At 40.0% G+C, this 19,551-nt stretch overlaps 1 protein-coding gene across 29 annotated transcripts in view; it reads right to left on the minus strand.

The window, feature by feature from the left end:
• The window catches only part of FARS2 (phenylalanyl-tRNA synthetase 2, mitochondrial), a 258,563-nt gene that overhangs the window by 86,938 nt on the left and 152,074 nt on the right, over positions 1–19,551 (minus strand). For all 29 annotated transcript variants that reach the window (XM_050708627.1, XM_035560308.2, XM_050708636.1 and 26 more), the window contains one exon: positions 6,435–6,586. In XM_050708627.1, coding sequence (XP_050564584.1) covers positions 6,435–6,586 — 152 coding nt within the window. The remainder of the gene's footprint in view (positions 1–6,434; positions 6,587–19,551) is intronic.

Genomic DNA, 19,551 nt, shown 5'->3' on the forward strand with positions numbered 1-19,551 from the left:
TGATTACAGTATTGTATACTTTTTTTCAGCCAACCTCCAGATCCTCCTTACAAAGGAAGATGTAGAGGCATATCTTTCCTTCCTTCCTTCCCTCCTTCCCTTCTCTTTCTACAGAAAAGAAATGTTTGCATGAAATTAAAAAAGAAATATATAAAAAAATGAGGTCCCAGACTGGTAGGAAAACTACCTCACTGCAGAATTCAGAAAACACTTTTTCAGAGTAGGGATGTGAGCCCATCACACTCGACAGGATTATGCAGCGTACCTAGGAGAAGAGAGACAGCTGAGCTGAAGAAAACACTTGCAGGGCTCACCCAAAGCAACGACAAGCATCCTCAGTAGTTCTGGGTTCTCACTGTGTTGTTGTCTTGTGGGGGACAGGTACTCATCCTGACTCTTCTGACTCTGCCTGATGGGGCTGCAGCACATCCCCTTCACTGGGGACAACTTGGGATAAAAGTGTATTGTCACTTCTACCACGTACAACTAGCTAGTATTTCCTCTCTTACTTTGGACAGGTATGCTTTCATTGAATCACACAATATCCCTAGTTGGAAGGGATCCACAAAGATCAGCAAGTCCAACTCCTGGCTCCACAAAGGACCACCCCAAAACCAAACTATATGTCTAAGAGTGTTGTCCAAACACTTCTTGAACTCACGCAGGCTCAGTGCTGTGACCACTTCCCTGGGGAGCCTGTTTCATGGCCCAACTGTCCTCACAGTAAAGAACCTTTTCCTAACACCCAGCCTGATCCTCCCCTGTCCCAGCTCCATGCTGTTCCCTCAGGTCCTGTCGCTCTCCCCAGAGAGCAGAGCTCAGTGCCTGCCCCTCCGCTCCCCTCGTGAGGGAGCTGCAGGCCACAAGGCCTCCCCTCAGCCTGGTCTGCTCTGGGCTGAACAAACCAAGGGACCTCAGCCACTCCTCAGACATCTTCCCCTCTAGACCCTTCACCATCTTTGTAGCCCTCCTTTGGACACTCTCTAATAGTTTTATGTCGTTTTTATACTGTGGTGCCCAAAGCTGCACACAGTACTCGAGGTGAGGCCACACCAGAGCAGAGCAGAGCGGAACAATCCCTTCCCTCAACCAGCTAGCAGTGCTGTGCCTGATGCACCCCAGGACACAGCTGGCCCTTTTGGCTGCCAGGGCACACTGCTGGCTCATGTTCAACTTGTCATCAACCAGAACCCCCAGATCCCTTTACATGGGGCTGCTCTCCAGCCTCTCGTCCGCCTGTCTATACGTATAGCCAGGGCTGTCCCAGATGTAGAATCTGGCACTTGCTCTTGTTGAGCCTTGTGTGGCTGGCGATTGCCCAGCCCTCTAATTTGTCAAGATCTCTCTGCAAGGCCTCTCTACCCTTCAGGGAGTCAACAGCTCCTCCCAATTTAGTATCATCTACAAACTTACTTAGTATGCATTCAAGTCCTGCATCCAGGTCATTTATAAAAACATTAAAGAGAACTGGCCCTAAAATGGAACCCTGGGGAACTCCCGCTAGTGACTGGCTGCCAGCCTGATGAAACTCCATTTACTGTCTTTATTCTTTACTACCCCTGGAATTTCTTGTGTGTGTGACTGCAATACTTACTTTAATGTCTCAGAAATGCAACATACTGCTTGTACTGGAATTCTCTGGATGGCAGCAGTTTTGATTATTTATATTTTGCTTACTTATAATGAGCAAAGACCTTTCTATCTTTTAATTGTCATTCAGCCAGCCTTCTTTTTCTCTTTGAAGCCTGTTTCCTTTCTGAAACTGGGCAAGTCTCAACCACTGAGAAGGGGACTATTTTCTGATTTAACTTCTGAAGGATATTCATATTGATGAGACATTTTTGACAAGTTGAGTAATAGAAGACCTGAACTTAAAGTTATGGAGGGTACAACAGCCATTGCAAAAAAAAAAAAAGTAAGAGAAAAACTGTCTGACATTTTCCCTTTCAGTATCAATATAGTCCAAAATATTCCCTCTGTTTTTGCAAAGAACTGGAATGTTCCAAAGGGAAGAATGTCAGTCACAAAACCTTATTCATCATGTATTTGCACAGCAATGCTTAAAGGTCCTTAAAGATCTCAGAGGATTTGAAAGAAATAATTCAGCCAGGTAGCAGAAACAGTGCCATTACCTTCCAGTGGCTGGTCACACACAGCTCCCACAACACACTGGAGCTGACGACTCAAGGCAAGTCAGAGTGAAGTGATTTTGTAAACCATGCACAGCCAGATATGTTCCACTAATCAAACATATGAAAATCTAACTGTTTGCAGCTAATGTATCAAGCAAAGGAGAGCTTAAATCTGCAAGACGAATCATGAAAAACATTTTGCTCAGGGCTAAGGGATGTTTCTTGTCTATTCAGTCTGCCTTACAGGTCCCCTAACACTGTTCTTGCCGTGATTTAAGTCAATTTCCTTGGCATTTCAGCAAAGCCATAACTTTTTGTTCATATCCATCTATTTATTCTTTATATGCCTAGTTAACGGCAGTGTTGCAGCCATGTTGTGCGTTATCCACAATGGGTGAAGTTACATCGACTGTGGTCTCAGCACAAGCCTTATACAACGTTTAGGTTCCAGGAATATCCTAAAAATCAGGTGACAGTGCGCCTTACTTTCCCATCTGTGTTTGGGCATGCCACTCTTTGATGGTCTTTTACCTGAAGGGCAATGGGAAGGTATCAACAGCAGACAGGATTATCCTCTGACCTTTTCATTCTCACGTACAACTCACTCCCTTTCTCAGATTCATGTTCTGAATGCAAGAGTTATACCTCACAGGTACTGCTCCTCTCCTAATTAAGGATCCCATATTCCCAGATTTCCCAGACTGGTGACAGATCTAAATCACCTGACCAGTTCCCTGGGGTTCCAAGTGCTGTTTAGGAGCTGGGATCCACAGGCCATCTCTTTTTATGTGACACCTCCTGCACATATCTGTAACATGGAGAGGCATGTGGGGATTGTAGACACCTGAAAAGTCCATGTTATCCCTTTAGTTCAAAACTTTTGACTTGAAAGAAGCATATGCAATTGGAATAGTTGAGATGAAACTGAAGGGATGAAATGTGAATCATAGGGCTCTTGGTGAACACCCCTACAGTTAGCCTGGATTTCAGAATCACTTCATATAAAAGTTACCTACCTCTGTTTAGTTGCTAAAATTCAGTTCTCTACTTGGAACAGAGCACCTAGATTTCTTTGCTCTGTCTACCTGTTACACTGGTAAACAAGAATTTAAGAGGAAATAACAGAATTCAAGAGAGGTGAAAAGAGAAGTGTATACATGTCCTAACTACTGCTAATACATTATTTTCTGATAAGGAACAAACATTTTTCCACCTCAAAGTAACATGCAATTGCAGTGTGAAATAGTTTTCTGCTTGCAACTTTTTTACAATTGATCTAGCTCCAGTAGGCTGGTATCCATCACAATTAGTTTCAGGTATCACAGAAAAAAAGACAGCACACATCTGCAGACTAAACTGAACTAAAAGTGTTTATTTTCTGGAAAGGCTTCTTCACATACCTCATGTTACCCAGTTTACCTCAATACTGCATCTTGTTTAGTAAATTTATCTACGATGCATTTAGGCTGAAACAGTTCTTAATTAACCTAGCACAGCAACTTGGCTTTCTCCTAAATTTGAGCTTTTCAGCAGTGAGAATAGTTCCTGCTGTATCTTTAATTACCTGTGCTTTCCTGGAAGAGAGCTCAACGTCATCACCTTATGAAGTAGATAATCAAGATATGCAACTTTTTTTTTTTAATTCAGCAATATATTCCTTGTTTAAACAATTACTTGTCTCATTTTTTCCCCTTTCCTTTTCCCTGTATGGGAATACATTTTCACTGTGAATGCACACTATTATTGCTATATACTGCAGCATGGCTATCAGTCTGAAGCCTAGTGGAACCTTGAAAGGTTTCTACACCACAGAAAAGTCTGTAGATAACTACACAATATCACAGAGACAGCTTCTATAAAGGATCTTAATTAAAAGACATCTTTCTGTGTTGTAAATTAGTTTTATTTGTACAGCATTTTCTGTTTTCCAAACTTTACAGTCCTATAACTAAGAAAGGTAGTTTAAGAAGGAAAATAATACTGCCAGATGTCCTAATTCATCTCCCCTTTGCTTTTACTTGCATGAAACTGGTATTTTTTAAGGATGAAAAAAGTCTGAATTTTAAATTCCAAAAGTGATCAACCACAAGCATGAACTTATCAAGCTGTGTATAAGTAACTAACATTCAAGACAGCAGCACTACTGGCTTCCGTATCCTATACACTTTTCTCCCACCCTCCACACCAGAATCATTACAAATTCAAGATAACGATTACAAGCATCTAGGTCCATAACATTCAGATCCAACAGTAAGGATCTCTTTTATGTTAATTTCTTTGCCCAGAGGCTTTTCTGCAACACTGAATTAAAGAAGCCACTGTACCATTCCTGTGACAAGGCAATTATCTCGGAATTAAGACTAAGCAGAACACCCTTCTTTTCAACGAGTTAGTCTTCCAAAGGCTTCGGAGAACAGACAAAATGACTTACAATGCTTATGTCATCAGTCCACAGAAGTTTTGTATCTGCACACACCCTGTTCTAAGAAGAATGGGCAAAGTAACCATTACGGTTAAGATGTTCTTTATCTGTAATTTTTTTTTTAATAGGGCATTTTAAAAGATTTCTTTTTATTGTTGCTGCAGTTGAATAATCTGAGGGAACAGCATTACTTACCAACAATCCCTTAGTGACACCCACCCAAATTTTTCAGACCTGAAGGAGAGAAATGTTTCCACCCTGTAGCATCAAAGCATATTTGATGTCTGCTGAGTGAGGGTTTAATGGCTTTAGAGACAATACTAGCGAAGTCCTAAATTGGTGTGAAAATTCTCAGTGAGGAACCATCCTTCCCCTCCCATTTGCAGAAGTCACAAAGGGAACCAGACGTGTATTCCTTGCAGAGAAAGAAAAGATCTTGCATTGAGCAACTGTCCTTCCTGGTATATGTTCAGGATGTGTCAAAGCATATCAGAAGACAAAACACATACACTAGAAATCCAGAGTAGTGAATCCTGTCCCCACTTCACCACTCTACCAATGTGGGAGATATCATTCTGATTAAAGAAGAGGATCACAAACCATGTGCTGAGTTATGACCAATGAAGTGATGCTGATGTGGCTTCTCCCTGTATAAGCGGATTCCTGAAACCAGCTACAGGAGTAACTACAGAATAACACTGCCTCTGCGAGAGGGAGCAGGGATTAAGATTTCTCCAAACCTTTACCCTTGGCAGAGATGCTCATGCTACACACAGGATTTTCCCCCAAGAAAAGTATTAACTACAAAGATGATCACATTTGGTATCACCAGGCAGAACGTAGATAGAACACAGCAAGGACCAGAGGTGCTACATATACCATAAACATTCAGCATGAGCAAACAGAAAAGACCAATTCCAGAAATGGGTCCATCACCTCAGTTCCTACAGATAACATTAATGTTAATTCTACTGTATTTGAACTGTCAGCACACCAAATTCGAAAGAAAAATAGGGTTAAATACCGGGATGTAAAAAGAAATAATCTATAGGTGTTGGAGAATAACATGAACCATTTCCCATCATCTTCAAGTTACATTACAGATAGATTTACTAACTGCCTTTCTAAAGGAATAAAAAAAAACTCAGAGGAGACATCATTTTAAAACCCAACTGGGTAGCCAGCAGCATATTTGCTCCTTGATTTGGAAAGAGCAAAATGAAAAACGGTGCATACAGAATAGCTGATAGTCAATTTCTGATACAACTGATAGTATCAGTTGGACATGCAACCTGCACACTCAGAACGGTTGTGTCAGTACTGCTACAAAAATAAGAAGGTATTTTGAATACTGAGAGACTGTTCAAGAATATAAATATCTGAAAAAGGAACAAAATCTTTTTTTTTCCTTCCTGTTGAACACCAACAATAGTCTTCTGCAACAAATCATTATTATCCATGGCATTTATAGTAAAGGTCTACTAGTGAATCTGCACTAGAAAAAGAAAGGAAGAGAACAAAAAGACAAACACCAGCCGCTCAGCAAAAACCATGACTAGGATATCAGACATATTATGGATATGAGTGTCATGAATTGGCAGATGTAGTGAGGAAGGAAGTTGTTCGTTATTGTTGTGCTTAAATGGGCACAACACATTGGGATTGCAGTTTCAATACCAGAAGCTCAGTACTAATGTAAAACTGAAATCCAAGATAATGTTTTTAAGTAAAAGTGTTCATTGTCAAAAGTGTAGTAAAAGATGCTTTGGAGCTAAAAAAGGAAATGCACAGACATTGTAAACATCAAGAACTCCTTGGTATACAGCACTAAAATATTTATATTCTGACAACAGGAAAAATATGTTAGAGGTTTTACTTACTTTGGATGGGTAAATTCATCCAGTAGGACAACCTTTTCTATGAGGTCTCCACCAATGGTTCGGGCCAACTCATAGAAATCATTCTTGGAGTATCTCTCAGAAGGCAGCCAAAAGGAGATGTCGTTAATCAAAGGTGGGTATCTGCTGAGTGGCTAAAAAAAAAAAAAATTAAAAAGATACTTTTGTAAGCGTTTGGCTTTGTCAGGAATACCTATAACTCTGTTTTGAGTTGGTATAATACAAACAGCGCACGTTTTGAAAGCTTTCTGAAATACTTTTGAAATGCAAGCTGACCTCATAAACAACTTAGATACAGGACTTTGTACTAGAAAATTTCTTTTAAAGATCCTCTCATAACCACTTCAATTCATTCATTCAGAGGAAAAAGACTTCTAGCTGCCAATTCCTCAAACTCAATCTCCTGTTCTGTCCTCAGCCAACATCTTGCAGGTAAATAACAAAGATGACACCTTCGGTCTTCCCCCCGACTTCTCTTTTTTTTTTTAAATGAGGTTGAACTTACTGGGGCACTAAAGTAAAAACTTGCCTCTGCAGTTAGGATAAGCATTAATTCTGCTAATTATGAGCAAGAACTAAATTAAAATACCTTTCTTTCTTTCTTTCTTTCTTTCTTTCTTTCTTTCTTTCATTTTTTTCCCTAAATGTTTTGGCTCTGAGATTCTAAAAGAAAGGAATAAAGGAAAAAACTTGCATTTGCTAAAATTAATATTTATGAGCCTGAACACACTTTTGGATCAGAGCTGCTTTAAAGCAAGAGATCATTTTAATACTATTCATTGGGTAGAATTTCACTTTTTAAAAGCCTTTTTCGGATTTTTCACAAATTCAATCCTTACCAAACGAATGTACAGAATTTCTATGTATTTTATATTGTTGTTAAACATTTTTATCATTTTTATCATTTGTAACGTCCAATTTCATGCTAAGAAAGTCTTATAAATAGGTGCCTGCATATTGAAAGGTTACAAATAGGGACACATTTTGGCTTAAAGAGAGGGATCAGTTTACTTCCCAATAGATCTTTATAGATATTATAAAAAAAAAAAACCATATTGCTAGTAGCATAGCTATTAATTCCACAAATACCACAGCAATCTCTTAAATATAAAGGGGAAACCATAGCATCTTTGCTGCAGACAGAATGGCCTGATTTTGTGGTCAAAACAGTGCATCTTGTTACTTGCAAAAAAAAAAAAAAAAAAAAGGAAATGAAAGAAAACAAGACAATTATTAATTTTTCAGTTTTGATGAAACTTCCCTGGAGTCGGTGGGTTTCAGGCTTTGCCTTTGCTGAGATGTTTCCCCCTTTAAAGAAAAGAAACTGTCAATGCTCTTCTTTCATGCCATCTAGGTCATGCAGTATCTTACTCCTGCCTTCCATTAATGTATTGCATTTGAATTTTAAGTACTTTAGCACAAGATTTTGGGGGTCTGAAAGAGAAAACAGCTTTTCTTATTGTGTGTATGTATTTTTGAGAGATGATGTGTACACCTTGGTCCATAGATCATAGCATCTCACTCAAAAATGTATTCCTTCCCTGGGAATGTTTTACAATGCAACAGTGAAATCCTAAGTGAATACGTGCTCAAGCAATAAACCTGTTAAAAAGGCAAATTTATAGCATGCTGATTTACACAAATCCTGTTCTGTACAGTGTAAACAGTCAATAAACATATGATTAGGAATACAATGCAATTTAAAAATTAATACCTCCCCTCCCCAACGCAGTTACTAAGTTTTGAATTGCAAAGAATTATCCAACTTGTTAAAGGAATGAAATTGTCACATGAATTCACATCCTGTACATCAAATTCAAAAAAACTCATACAATAAAGCCATCATGCAAGAGCTTTTGATGAAATACCAGAAGTTAATGAATTAAATGTAAACATCTCCTCTGCTGCACTAAAGTCACAGCTGTAAATGCTGGAAATACTCCTCTCCGTCAACAACCTGATACACATCTTAACGTAAATATAGTTATGATCCTGCAGTAGACACCTATATTCTCACCCCAGACTACCACCACATTTACCAGTGATGTATTTCAGCAACCTACTGAGCATGTTTCAAAGCTTGTAGTGACTAATCAAAAACTCACTGAACTCCCAGCTTCACAGCATTTAGTTTTCAAACATATGTGGCTCATGAGCCTAAGCATGACCACTAAGTTTGGGCATGTGGTTTCTTTCACTCCCACAGAGAGAAAGAAACTGAAGAAAAATAATTATATATTCAAGTAAGTCAGTAATACCTAAAACTCAACAGGAGCAGAGTACCCATAATTCAGAGTGAGTGAGTATTAATTATCAATTTCAAAAGCAGCAGGCACATGAAAAGAACACTCTCTTTCCCACTCTAAATGAGGTGTACACAGGGACCCAATGTGGTCAGATCTTGCAAACTTACCTGAATACTGACTTAGACTATCAGTGTCATCAAATTCAATACGAGCAAATTTATTCAGAAATGTAGTAATCTGCAGGATCTGGCCTTCCTTCTGCGCTATCAACTCTATAGGAAAACTGTTTCATTGAGTAAAAGCACGGTGTTACTAACTTTGAAACAGAACTGTAATTTTGTGTGCACACTTGAATATGCTTGTGCATGTGTTGAGGAGGGTTATGTAGACTGGAAGGACAAATGCTTAAAGCAGTAAGCGAAACTTGTTTATTATTAGATACTTAGATACTTACGCATTATCAGAGCCTTATAATACAAAAAGAAAAAAAAAGGAAAAAAAAAAAAGAAAATCAAGGCAATACAAGGCAATAATCCCATATTATACTTTCCCTTCACCACCTGTCTGCAGTCAATATCATTGCAGAAAGTATTATATCAACACTAAAGTCAGTATAATGATAAAATTCCTAGCTCTCAAATGTATTGATCTGTTTGTTGTAAAGCTACATGAGCTACATAATTGTTTATTAGCCACACTTAAAACGTGAAGAGCATAGGACAAGCATTTCCAGATGGCAGGTCAGAATGAAGTTACTAAGGTTGCACAAAGACACCCCAGCAAACACATACTGTGGCCTAACAAGTCCAATTGTCAATATTGTCCTCCTCTCTGAACTCCCCTGCCCTTTAACGAGAGCAGTCTAAAGCCTATCAACTTTAATCACTTTTCAGGTTCAAGGCAAACAGCAGCTCCAAACACCATTTTCTTATGAATTTACAGACGTTTTAGAGGCCCCTCTCAAGCATGATGCATTCTTTCTACATTTTTGGCTCTGCTGTGATGTCCAGCCACTACCTCCAACTACCTCTTCCTCACAACTTTGGTTGTGAGCACTTCTCCAGCAAAGCGCTCAGAGAAGCCAACAGGACCCTGGTCACAACTCCCAGCATGCTGCCCATCCCTGGAAGCACTGCCATCCCTCACTCCACCACCCCTTCAGCCCCCTTATGTTTTGTTGTTGTTGTTGTTTGTTTGTTTGTTTGTGTGTGTGTGTTTGTTTTTTAAAAGATTACCACATAACCCAAAATAGGTTCAGGAGAAGGTAGAACTGATCCCACCAGCAGAACGCTGCTGCCACGCACCGGTCAGCCTGGGCAGACAGCACTGCTGACACACAGGCAGCTCAGCACCCTTTCTCTGGTCACATCGCAGTTTCGTCACCATGACGCTACTTTAATGTTGCATTTGCTTTCCATTTCAACAAGAAGGACATGGACCTGTCAGAGCGAGTCCAGAGGAGGGCCACAAAGATGATCAAGGGGCTGGAGCACCTCTCCTGTAAAGACAGGCTGAGGGAGCTGGGGTTGTTCATCCTGGAGAAGAGAAGGCTCTGGGGAGACCTTATAGCAGCCTTCCCATACCTACATGGGTCCTGCAGGGAAGCTGGGGAGGGACTCTGTGTCAGGGAGGGTAGGAACAGGACAAGGGGGAATGGCTTTAAAGTAAAAGAGGGTAGATTTAGATTAGATATAAAAAATAAAATCTTCACTCAGAGGGTGCTGAGGCACTGGCACAGGCTGCCCAGAGAAGCTGTGGATGCCCCATCCCTGGAGGTGTTCAAGGCCAGGTTGGATGGGGCTTTGGGCAACTTGATCTGGTGGGAGGTGTCCCTGCCCATGGCAGGGGGTTGGAGCTGGATGGGCTTTAAGGTCCCTTTCAACCCAAACCATTCTGTGATTCTATGATTTTTGTGCTATAGATCACTCACTGCCTCTGCAGCAGCTTACAAAAACACAGGCCTGTTCCTCCACCATTGCAGTTCACAGCCTGGTGCAGCTAGCTGAAAATTGCATTGACCAGTGGTTTATGTATAATACATGCTGGATGAAGAACTTCAGCATGTTGAGGCATTGGATAGACAGCTGGAAATACTTGGCCTCTGCATGTTGCCACCCCAGGGCTCTACTCTTGATGCCCTGACAAAAGCAATCACGTGGTTAGCAGCAGTCACCTCTGCTCATCTGCACAGGACGGTCAGCTAGCCTGGGCCCAGACACCTCACAGCCATGCAGGAGAGAGCATATCAAGGTGGAAGCCACCACCTCTTGAGGAAAAGGGCTGGAGATAGCACACAGTCAGTGGAGGTAGTGAACCAGCCAGCACAAGGCCACAGAACATCTTCAGCCCAGAGTTCTGAAAACAGGAAGGCCCTCAGGGCTTTCCACAAATATTTAGTGTTAGCAAAAAAAGACATTTTTCCAGACACAGTAATTATGAGTGCAATATGCTGAGGGGACAGGAGAAGTTTTGTGATGTGGCTGCTCACTCAGGTGCTGCCAGGTACAGCTGGGGTGATGCAAACAAGGAACTATGAACATGGCAGAGGAAAAAGCTGTAGCTGCGTTTTGACAGCTGTGACACAAATGCAAGGTTAACAATGACAAGTACCAAAAACTGGGTTAGCAACTACACAATAGCCAAACTATTAAAAAGCCAACCATGCTTTACTGCCATCAGCAGTCTAGTCAGAAAAATGTGAGACTTAGCAGCATCGTGGCTGCCAAGCTTTAACAGTCCTGCATCGCCCGTGTTTTGGAAAAATATGTATATAAATGCTACAGTGTCTTAATGTAATGTAATATTCTCATTGAAATGAAAGCTACGTTCTTGTAACAGCTAAACTTTTCTTAATATATTCCAGGCTGAAACAACATTCAGTGTCATCACAGGAAATTTAAACACGCAACAGGCATGAAATTTGAAGTTGCAAATTTACAACTGTAACTTAGCCCCCTTGCATATAATGAAGTATCCTGAATTAGTGTGTATGCTGCTAGATTTACACTTTTGTATTTATGACCAGTGTAGACAAATTAGAGTTGCTGCAGGAAACATAATTTTGAATTTCTTGGATGTCATGGCTTAAAATTCGCAGTTACAATGTTCCATTATGATAAGTTTTCTCTGCTTTCGTTCATGGAATTACTCTTTTTCTTAGTTATATATAGTAAGTTCTATATATTCATATGTGTATACACCCACACACATATGTATATATTTATGTATAAACATGGGTGCACACACATATCAAAAGGAGAAAATTGAGAAATTTCAACAGAGAACTTATAAATTCCACTAAGCAGATATGCAGATATGTTCAGGGATTAAACTTTTAAAAACAACGTGAAAGGACAATTTTGGGAGTGACGCACTGTTCTGTCTTCCTGAGGGGAGCTGCAGAAGAGCATTAGACTGCAGCGATGCTCCAAGCTTCTCCGTGCACAGGGGCACACACAGTAGGATCAGCCCCGTTCAGACAGCAGTCTGCTCCCCTGACAGATGTGCTTATCTCTGCAAGCTCACATACAGATATAGGGAACACCGCGTGTCCATGGGAACATCAGCTGTTCCCTGTTTCAGGCACTCTGCTTATACACAGGGACCATTTTCTGAGTGGAAGAGGTTTCCTTCACACATGGGTGAGAATGCTCTGTCCTTGGTTTGAAGATCATGTGAGTGCCTTGAGTGCCCCAAACCCCTTCAGACCATGAATTCATTCACTATTCACCATTTCACACAGAAGCAAGGAGAAAAGAGGAGAGCACAAAGGAAGCATCAGGTTTCAAATGAACTAAAGGGTACTTTTTTTTCCCCACCCTGTGCATAGTGTAACTGAAGATCTGTTACAGAAGAGTGGAAGGAAGACCAACAAGGAACTAAAATTCAGAGTGAAGAGGTCTTTAAGTAACTATTAAACAGAGTGATCCAACCACATTTTTGGTTCAGCAACTCTCATTGCCATCAGCTGGATCAGTAAAATTAGAGAAGGATCACACTGCTTTCATACTTGCTCTTCTGTTTGCCAACACAGTAGACAGTGTACTTGAGCTGGATAGTTAGATACAGCATAACAGGTCTTTTGTCTTAAAGGAAATTGCTTCTTTCATGGCATTCTGGTAACTACAGTATTACTAAACCAAATATCCTTTCTTTTACTACTTTAGTGATTTTTTTTTCATTTTAAAGCAAGTATTAGGGACAGCATAACAAGTTGAGCTACTGAACAGAACTGGGTGTACACCAGCTTACACACAATTCATCATAGGCATGGCAGCAGTACCACGCAATCAGGACTTCTAGGGGCTCTGTGACAGGGAAAAGGGGAAGCATTGTCCAAACATTCCTACAGCTGTCCCCATTTTCCCCTCTTGTTACTTTCTAACCAACCTGATTCCTTCTCGCTCCCAAAAGTTTTGATTTGTGGTCATTGACTGAAATGTTTGATTTCCAAGCTGTGTTTAGGAACCTCAGTTCTGACCTTGTTCTTCACTTTCAGAAGAGAACCCAAGTGAAAGCTACAACCTGCCACAAGAAGCTTTTGCCTACCAATACCACAGCTGGTTAGACTTGCCAACCCAAACCCACAGCCCAAACCAATCAAACATTATACCAGTTTCCACTCCAGCTACTGCAGTTCACATCCCTTCATGGGGACAAAAAAGGAGGATGAATGTCAGACTCCCCTCTAGAGATCAATACCTTGAAGAAAGTCATGTGTCTGGCAGAGAGACACACTTGTTTGCCAGCAGCAGCCTCCATAATTAAAACTGCATTGGGTTACAAATCACTGCTGTTCCTCACCTTGACAAAACACTCTTTGCCTTTACCCTCCTCATCCCTGGGGAAAATCAGTCACAGAATTACGGAAATACAGGAAGTACCTTGTGGAAAGTACAAGAAAGCAAACAACATTATCAAGTAACACAGTAAATTGAACTGCTGTCAAATGTAAAAAAACAAGCAAATGCTGTTCCAGATGCAGGAAGAATAGGGAGGTGCCACGGGGCAGAGGCTGACTTTCTAGCTAAGTCTCAGCCTTCAATGAGGGAGGAAGCAGCTGCAGCCCATCAGCAGGAGCTGTGGCTTCGTGCATGGCCAGGTCTGTGGACCAGATCCCTCTCAGCTGTGCAGTGCAGGTGGCCATCCAAACTCCATCTCCTTCCCACCTAAACTAAGCCCCATGGGGTCTCATTGACAATGACAGTTTCTCTCTTCAGCCATGTTACAGATTCCCTGAAGATGCAAAACAAGAAAGAGCTTAAATGCCCTGTATAAGTGATCACCAGGTAGCTCTTCATATCATCTCAGTCAGTCACCTTTTCCAATGCTAGTGAAGAACTGTTGAAAAGAAAAAAGAGAGATTCATCACAAGTGCACACACACGTGCACATGCACAAGAATAAATATGACCTTTCTTGCTAAAAGTTACAGCTTATTGTAGAGAAGTCTGCCTGAAAAAGTAAAGTCAATACCTCATATGGCACTGAAAAATTAAGATGGGTAACAGCCAATGAAAAAATTAAACGTGTTAGATAAGCTGCTCCACCTTTTCTAAGTGCTAGGAGGAATTCACAAGAAGACTGATGCTGTGGCAGAGTGAGTCAGTAGAAAGCTTTTAGGTTAAACAAGTTCATCCAGAATTACTGCTAGTTATTACACCTCTGAGGTGCCACTGGAAAGAGACTGTGTTCTTAAATACAACATTGTTTTAAATTGCAAGTATTTTATTTTACAGTCAAGCTCATTTAAATTTGTCACAGACAATGCTCCAAGTTTAAAGCTGCAATACACTTTTCTGAGTGCAAATAAATATTTTAAGTAGACCTTATAGTAAAAAAAAATGAGAAACAATGCATGGCTTTTTTGATGTTTTCCACATACAAAAGAACCACTTGTATTGCCACTGAAAAGGTTATTTTTATATGACAGTAAGGAACTGAAAAAATGCAGGAAGACATATAGAAATGAAAGGATTGACTTATTCTTATGAAAAGCAGGGTTATCACAGTGTTACTGTGCACACAGTATAGCAATATTTCCAGATACCCATGCACTTGAGTATCTGGATATGCGTTGCCACTTGCAATCTGATTATGAAAAAGACAAAAAGATGAATACAAATGACTAAATGCTGGTGATGAACATGCCGCTCTGTGCTTGACTAGTTAAAAATAACTTCTTTTTCCCAAGAAGAGATAGGACTCACAGGAAGAACCACCAGAAGGGAATTTTGCTCTACTACTCACTCTCACATCTTCTCAGCTTCTTACAACCCCCTTTTGAAAACAGCAGGGTGAAGAAGAGATTAGCCTGACATATTCTTTTGGCAGCTCTAGGTCTATTGTGGAAAAATACAGTCTACTCATGCTTCTTTCCTCAGGCTGTTGGTTGCCAGTTGCCAGTCTGCTGAGCAAACTGGTTTCATGGTGCTAATATTCTCCCATTTCACACACATAAATCATCAACGCAAGGCTATTAAAAGCAAATAAAAACTTATGGTATCACTTTTTCATTTAAGCAGTTGCCATCAGAGAATTGTTCTGACACAAAGAGGAACAGATGGGACGACCCATGTTGTGGTGTCCTCTATAGAAAATGGGCAAGATTGTGTCATAGGGAAAGAATCCTGTGGATTTGGAATCTTCAAAATGGGTACACCATATTATCTCTTCCCAGGCCCAGCCTGTGTCAAGAAAATGGGATGGAGATGTATAAATTTCCAGAGTCCTGAAAGAAACCTCTTTTTTTTTTTTTTAATCATGAAACTTGGTGATAGCTGCTGCATCAGCATTTTTGAAGCAACACCAAGCCTCATAATCAACACCTAAAACTGCTTTTTGCACAGTATGTCCATATTCTGTCTGTCCTTTCTACCCAAATCTCCCGCTCCAGAGGTACAATCACTCTGTCAGGTTTTCTGTAGTAGGAATAAAAATAGGAGAGAGGACACAGACCACAGAAAACAAACTGACAGGGAATGAGGACTGTGTGTCCCAACCCTGCATTTTTCTAAGAACTATCTTGCATGGCTGCAAGGAACAGACAATAAACTGGTATAAACCAGCAAAACCCCACCTTCTCAGCAGACACTAAGAATTTGTTCTTTGGCAGTGCTGAGCACCTGCAGTTCCTGCAGAAGGCATTGGTTGCTGCAGACATTCAGCGTTTCTCATGCTCACAAGTTGGGTTTCCTCCTTTCTGTTGGTTTTGTTTGTACGTGGTGTTTTTTTTTAATCATTATGCTTAATAATAATGCTGAGATAAATAGCTCAGTGTAGTAAAATACTGCACACATCAACAATTCATATAAAAGATTTATATCGAAATAAAAAATGCAAGCATTTGGAAAGAGACTGCAGCAATATGAAGATGTATTTCTTCCAAATACGTAACATAAAAATGAAAACAAATTGCACCCAACATTTTATTTCAGCTTAGACAAGAAATCTCATCTAATGTGCTGTTGATTATATTTCCTTTTCTGCTCATTAACTCTCCAATTCTGGAGAGCTGTTGTTTGAATGGTGAATCTCCAGACCACCTGAATGTGGCTTGTACCATAATAAGTATGTATCACAAATCTCACAGGCACATGTGAGTCCTGAAAAAGTCCTTCTGTCCTGCCTAACAAGCTGTATTTTTTTCTCTCCCTCCTAAAAAGCACAGAGATTTCCAGTCAATTTTGATGATGTTTCATACTTCTTCAACAGAGGCAACTTCACATGAGGCTCTGGACATTGCTACAGCTGTCATAGAATGAGAAGAAAATGTCCTCATCCGTCCATCCTTGTCAGTCTTATGAGCTAATCTGTATTGTATGGAAAATGCTACTTTAGATAGCACTGAAAGAAAAAAAAAAGTCTACGATCCCTAGGAAATTGAAAGAGCTTAACTGCTATGTAGAGAAACTTATCTGAGCAGATGAGTTGTAGTTTTGAAATATTTTCCATGATTTCCAGTGCCTCTGAAACATACGGGTTTCCTTCTTCACTTGGAGAAAATGCAGTGCCACACACAGCTCAGGTTCCGATGACTTTTGGCCAAATCCAGCACTTTATTCTTTAGAGTAGTCAACTCCATTTTTTCCCCACCCTCAGTACTAAATTCATACAAATGACAACCTCAGAAGAGGTAAGCTAGAGAGGGACTGAAATGAAAGGCTCTACTTTCTTACTCAATACTCAGAACAGGGAGAAAAGTCTTTCATTTTTCCTTTCAGACAGACTTTGAGCATCCCCGAAGCTACATTCTTGTTATAGAGTAACACTTAGAAACAGAAAACGACAAAGACGCCAAAACAGACCAAGAAGCCAAGAACAGTCCAAGCCATAAAAGCACAAGAAGTACACTAAATGTTTAAATATGAAATTACAAAATGTAAAGAACAGTTATAGTGATAAGTACACACTCAATCAAACCCCTATGAGCAGGATACTTGTCCAGGAATGCTGTTTCTTTCTTCCTGCTTTACAAGAAAATTGGTTCGTTATTCCTGATTTAGGAGAAGAGGGATATGTGGGGATAATTATACAAAGTGAATTTAATCCACACGCAGGAGGATGCAAGCAATCCTCAGAAGAGGTCATTTTCTCCCATTATTTAATTTTTGAAAAACTGTGGAAGCAAGACCAATCCTCTGCAGCATACGCACACCAAAACATGAGTTACTTTTCACATTCTGTTTTAGGTAGTCACTACTATGATCCATGAGGATGAAAGAAATTGAGGGCAGGTATGATAAGAATAACACAGGTTTTCCCAACCATGCCCTCTGTTATTTGGCTGTTCTCTGTAGCCTAATTCGTATTCTGATCAGAGAAGTAGGAGCTGAAAATCAGGGTTTTTATTAATACCATGTACTTCAGAAAGGTGCTGTTGTTCATGAATACACACACATGCATCCAGACATATTATCCCCAGCTCTCATTTCCCTGTGACACTTACAGCTAAGCTGCAATGGCTAATCATGATGCAGACGATGACTGTAGGGGTTTAAGCATGATTTTAGAGACCATTTTATCAAAAGCTCTTTACAAGATGCATCTTTTGTGCACAAAACATTTGCACAAATGTTAAAAACAGCTATCAAGTAAAATAATCTTTGACAAAACCCAACCTTTTACAGAAAATTAATAAAAATAAATAGAGCACATCATTTCCTACTGATTTCATTATCTCTTCTAAACACTTATTTGGTAGTGTATGCACGCTAATACAGACCTCTGAATCTCTAAAGCCACACACTTATATACTGCAAGTGCTTAGGCACATGTTAAACAGGAGTTTATTCTTTTATCAAACACATAATGTACACTCACAAAGATATATTTAACCCTGCAGTAGGCACGCAGATTCTTACATTGTGATAATTACAGGACTGCCAGGGTACCATTAGGTAGACAGAGCACAAAACCATAGCCCGTCCTGAAGAGCTTTCTGTCCTGGGATGGTATTGGAGATGACATGCTGAGGCAGCAGGTACACTGTAACTACATTGCAACTGTGAACACCAGGGAAAACAGAATTATTGAGTAGGGAAACTGAGTTACGTGTCAGGTCAGGTCCAAAGACAAGTAGTTGTTGTCAAGGTGGCTACTTCTAGCAAGAGTTCTATTCACCACACTGTAATTACACCAATATTTGAAAAATGTTGGCAAAAGTGTACAGGTTATCCTCCTTATTACCTATATACTTTTGTAGACAGTAAAACTGAAAGCACTGAACATCCATAGATTCCTGCTGAAACCAACAGCAGCTGGTTCTCATAGTTTCACATATCCAATCTGAAATCTAATGTTATTTAAGATTTCCAGGTTTATTTATATTTATTTGATATATTAATGTAAAATTAATATAATATTAATTTAATGGGGGTTTCAGCATATATATCGCTGCTGGAAATTGCTCCGTGGCTTATTTAAACACTCTGTATAACCATTACACTTCATCATCTGGGATGCAATAAAGATTGGTTGATATATTCAGTAGCAGAATTACTCATTTGTGAGCTGTTTGTTTTAAAGAGCCTCAACCAGTCAAACAGTAAATATACAAGGTTTAGAGATCAGAGCAAACCACAGTAACACATGCTTTTGGAAGCTCATCACACTTTTTGCAAAGTAATCATTTAAATATTATCACGTGTGCTTTGACTTGGCTGCACTGGCTTTTGCCAGCAGCAAAATGATTCTACAGACTGTAACAGTACATCCCAGCAGCACTGGTAACTGGAAATTCATTTTTCATTTACATGATACTGGAAGATTTATTTCGGGGAGGACTTCAGCTCAAAACAGTCAAGGCTACAGTCACTTCTTTTTGTTTAAAAATAAAATTCAGAAGAAGGTCCCCAGTGGTCTGTTCCCAGTTGCTGGGAATCTTTCACTTGTATTGACAACATTCCTGCTGGGTATACCACATTTTCCAAGTGTTCACCGAGCATCCTCTAAACAAAAAACATGTTCCAAATTCAGTGATACCTGAGATGGGCATTCTTGAGGCACTATTTTTTTCTTTTGTTTGTGCCAAAGCCTTTTACTGGATACACTGTGGATGTTATCCATAAAGACTTGAGAGGCTGGATTTCTGCCATTATGTTTCAACAGAGTACAGAGAAGCAGAAAAATTGTGATCTTGACCCTTTCATTTGTTGTTTTAAAAAGGCAATGTTCCTTCTTTTATCTGAGAGTACTCTTACATGAATTGCACAAAGGACAATAGCAAACACCTGGTTTGGGAAGATATGAAGAGCCCAGTTTGAAATCCACAGGACACATTTACGGACTCAGTGGCCTTTGGATCTCATGGGTAGAGCACAGTTGTCTTTCACTTACGATGCCACCACTGGAGTC

The sequence above is a fragment of the Cygnus atratus genome, chromosome 2 (assembly GCF_013377495.2).
Source record: "Cygnus atratus isolate AKBS03 ecotype Queensland, Australia chromosome 2, CAtr_DNAZoo_HiC_assembly, whole genome shotgun sequence".
Lineage (NCBI taxonomy): Eukaryota > Metazoa > Chordata > Aves > Anseriformes > Anatidae > Cygnus > Cygnus atratus.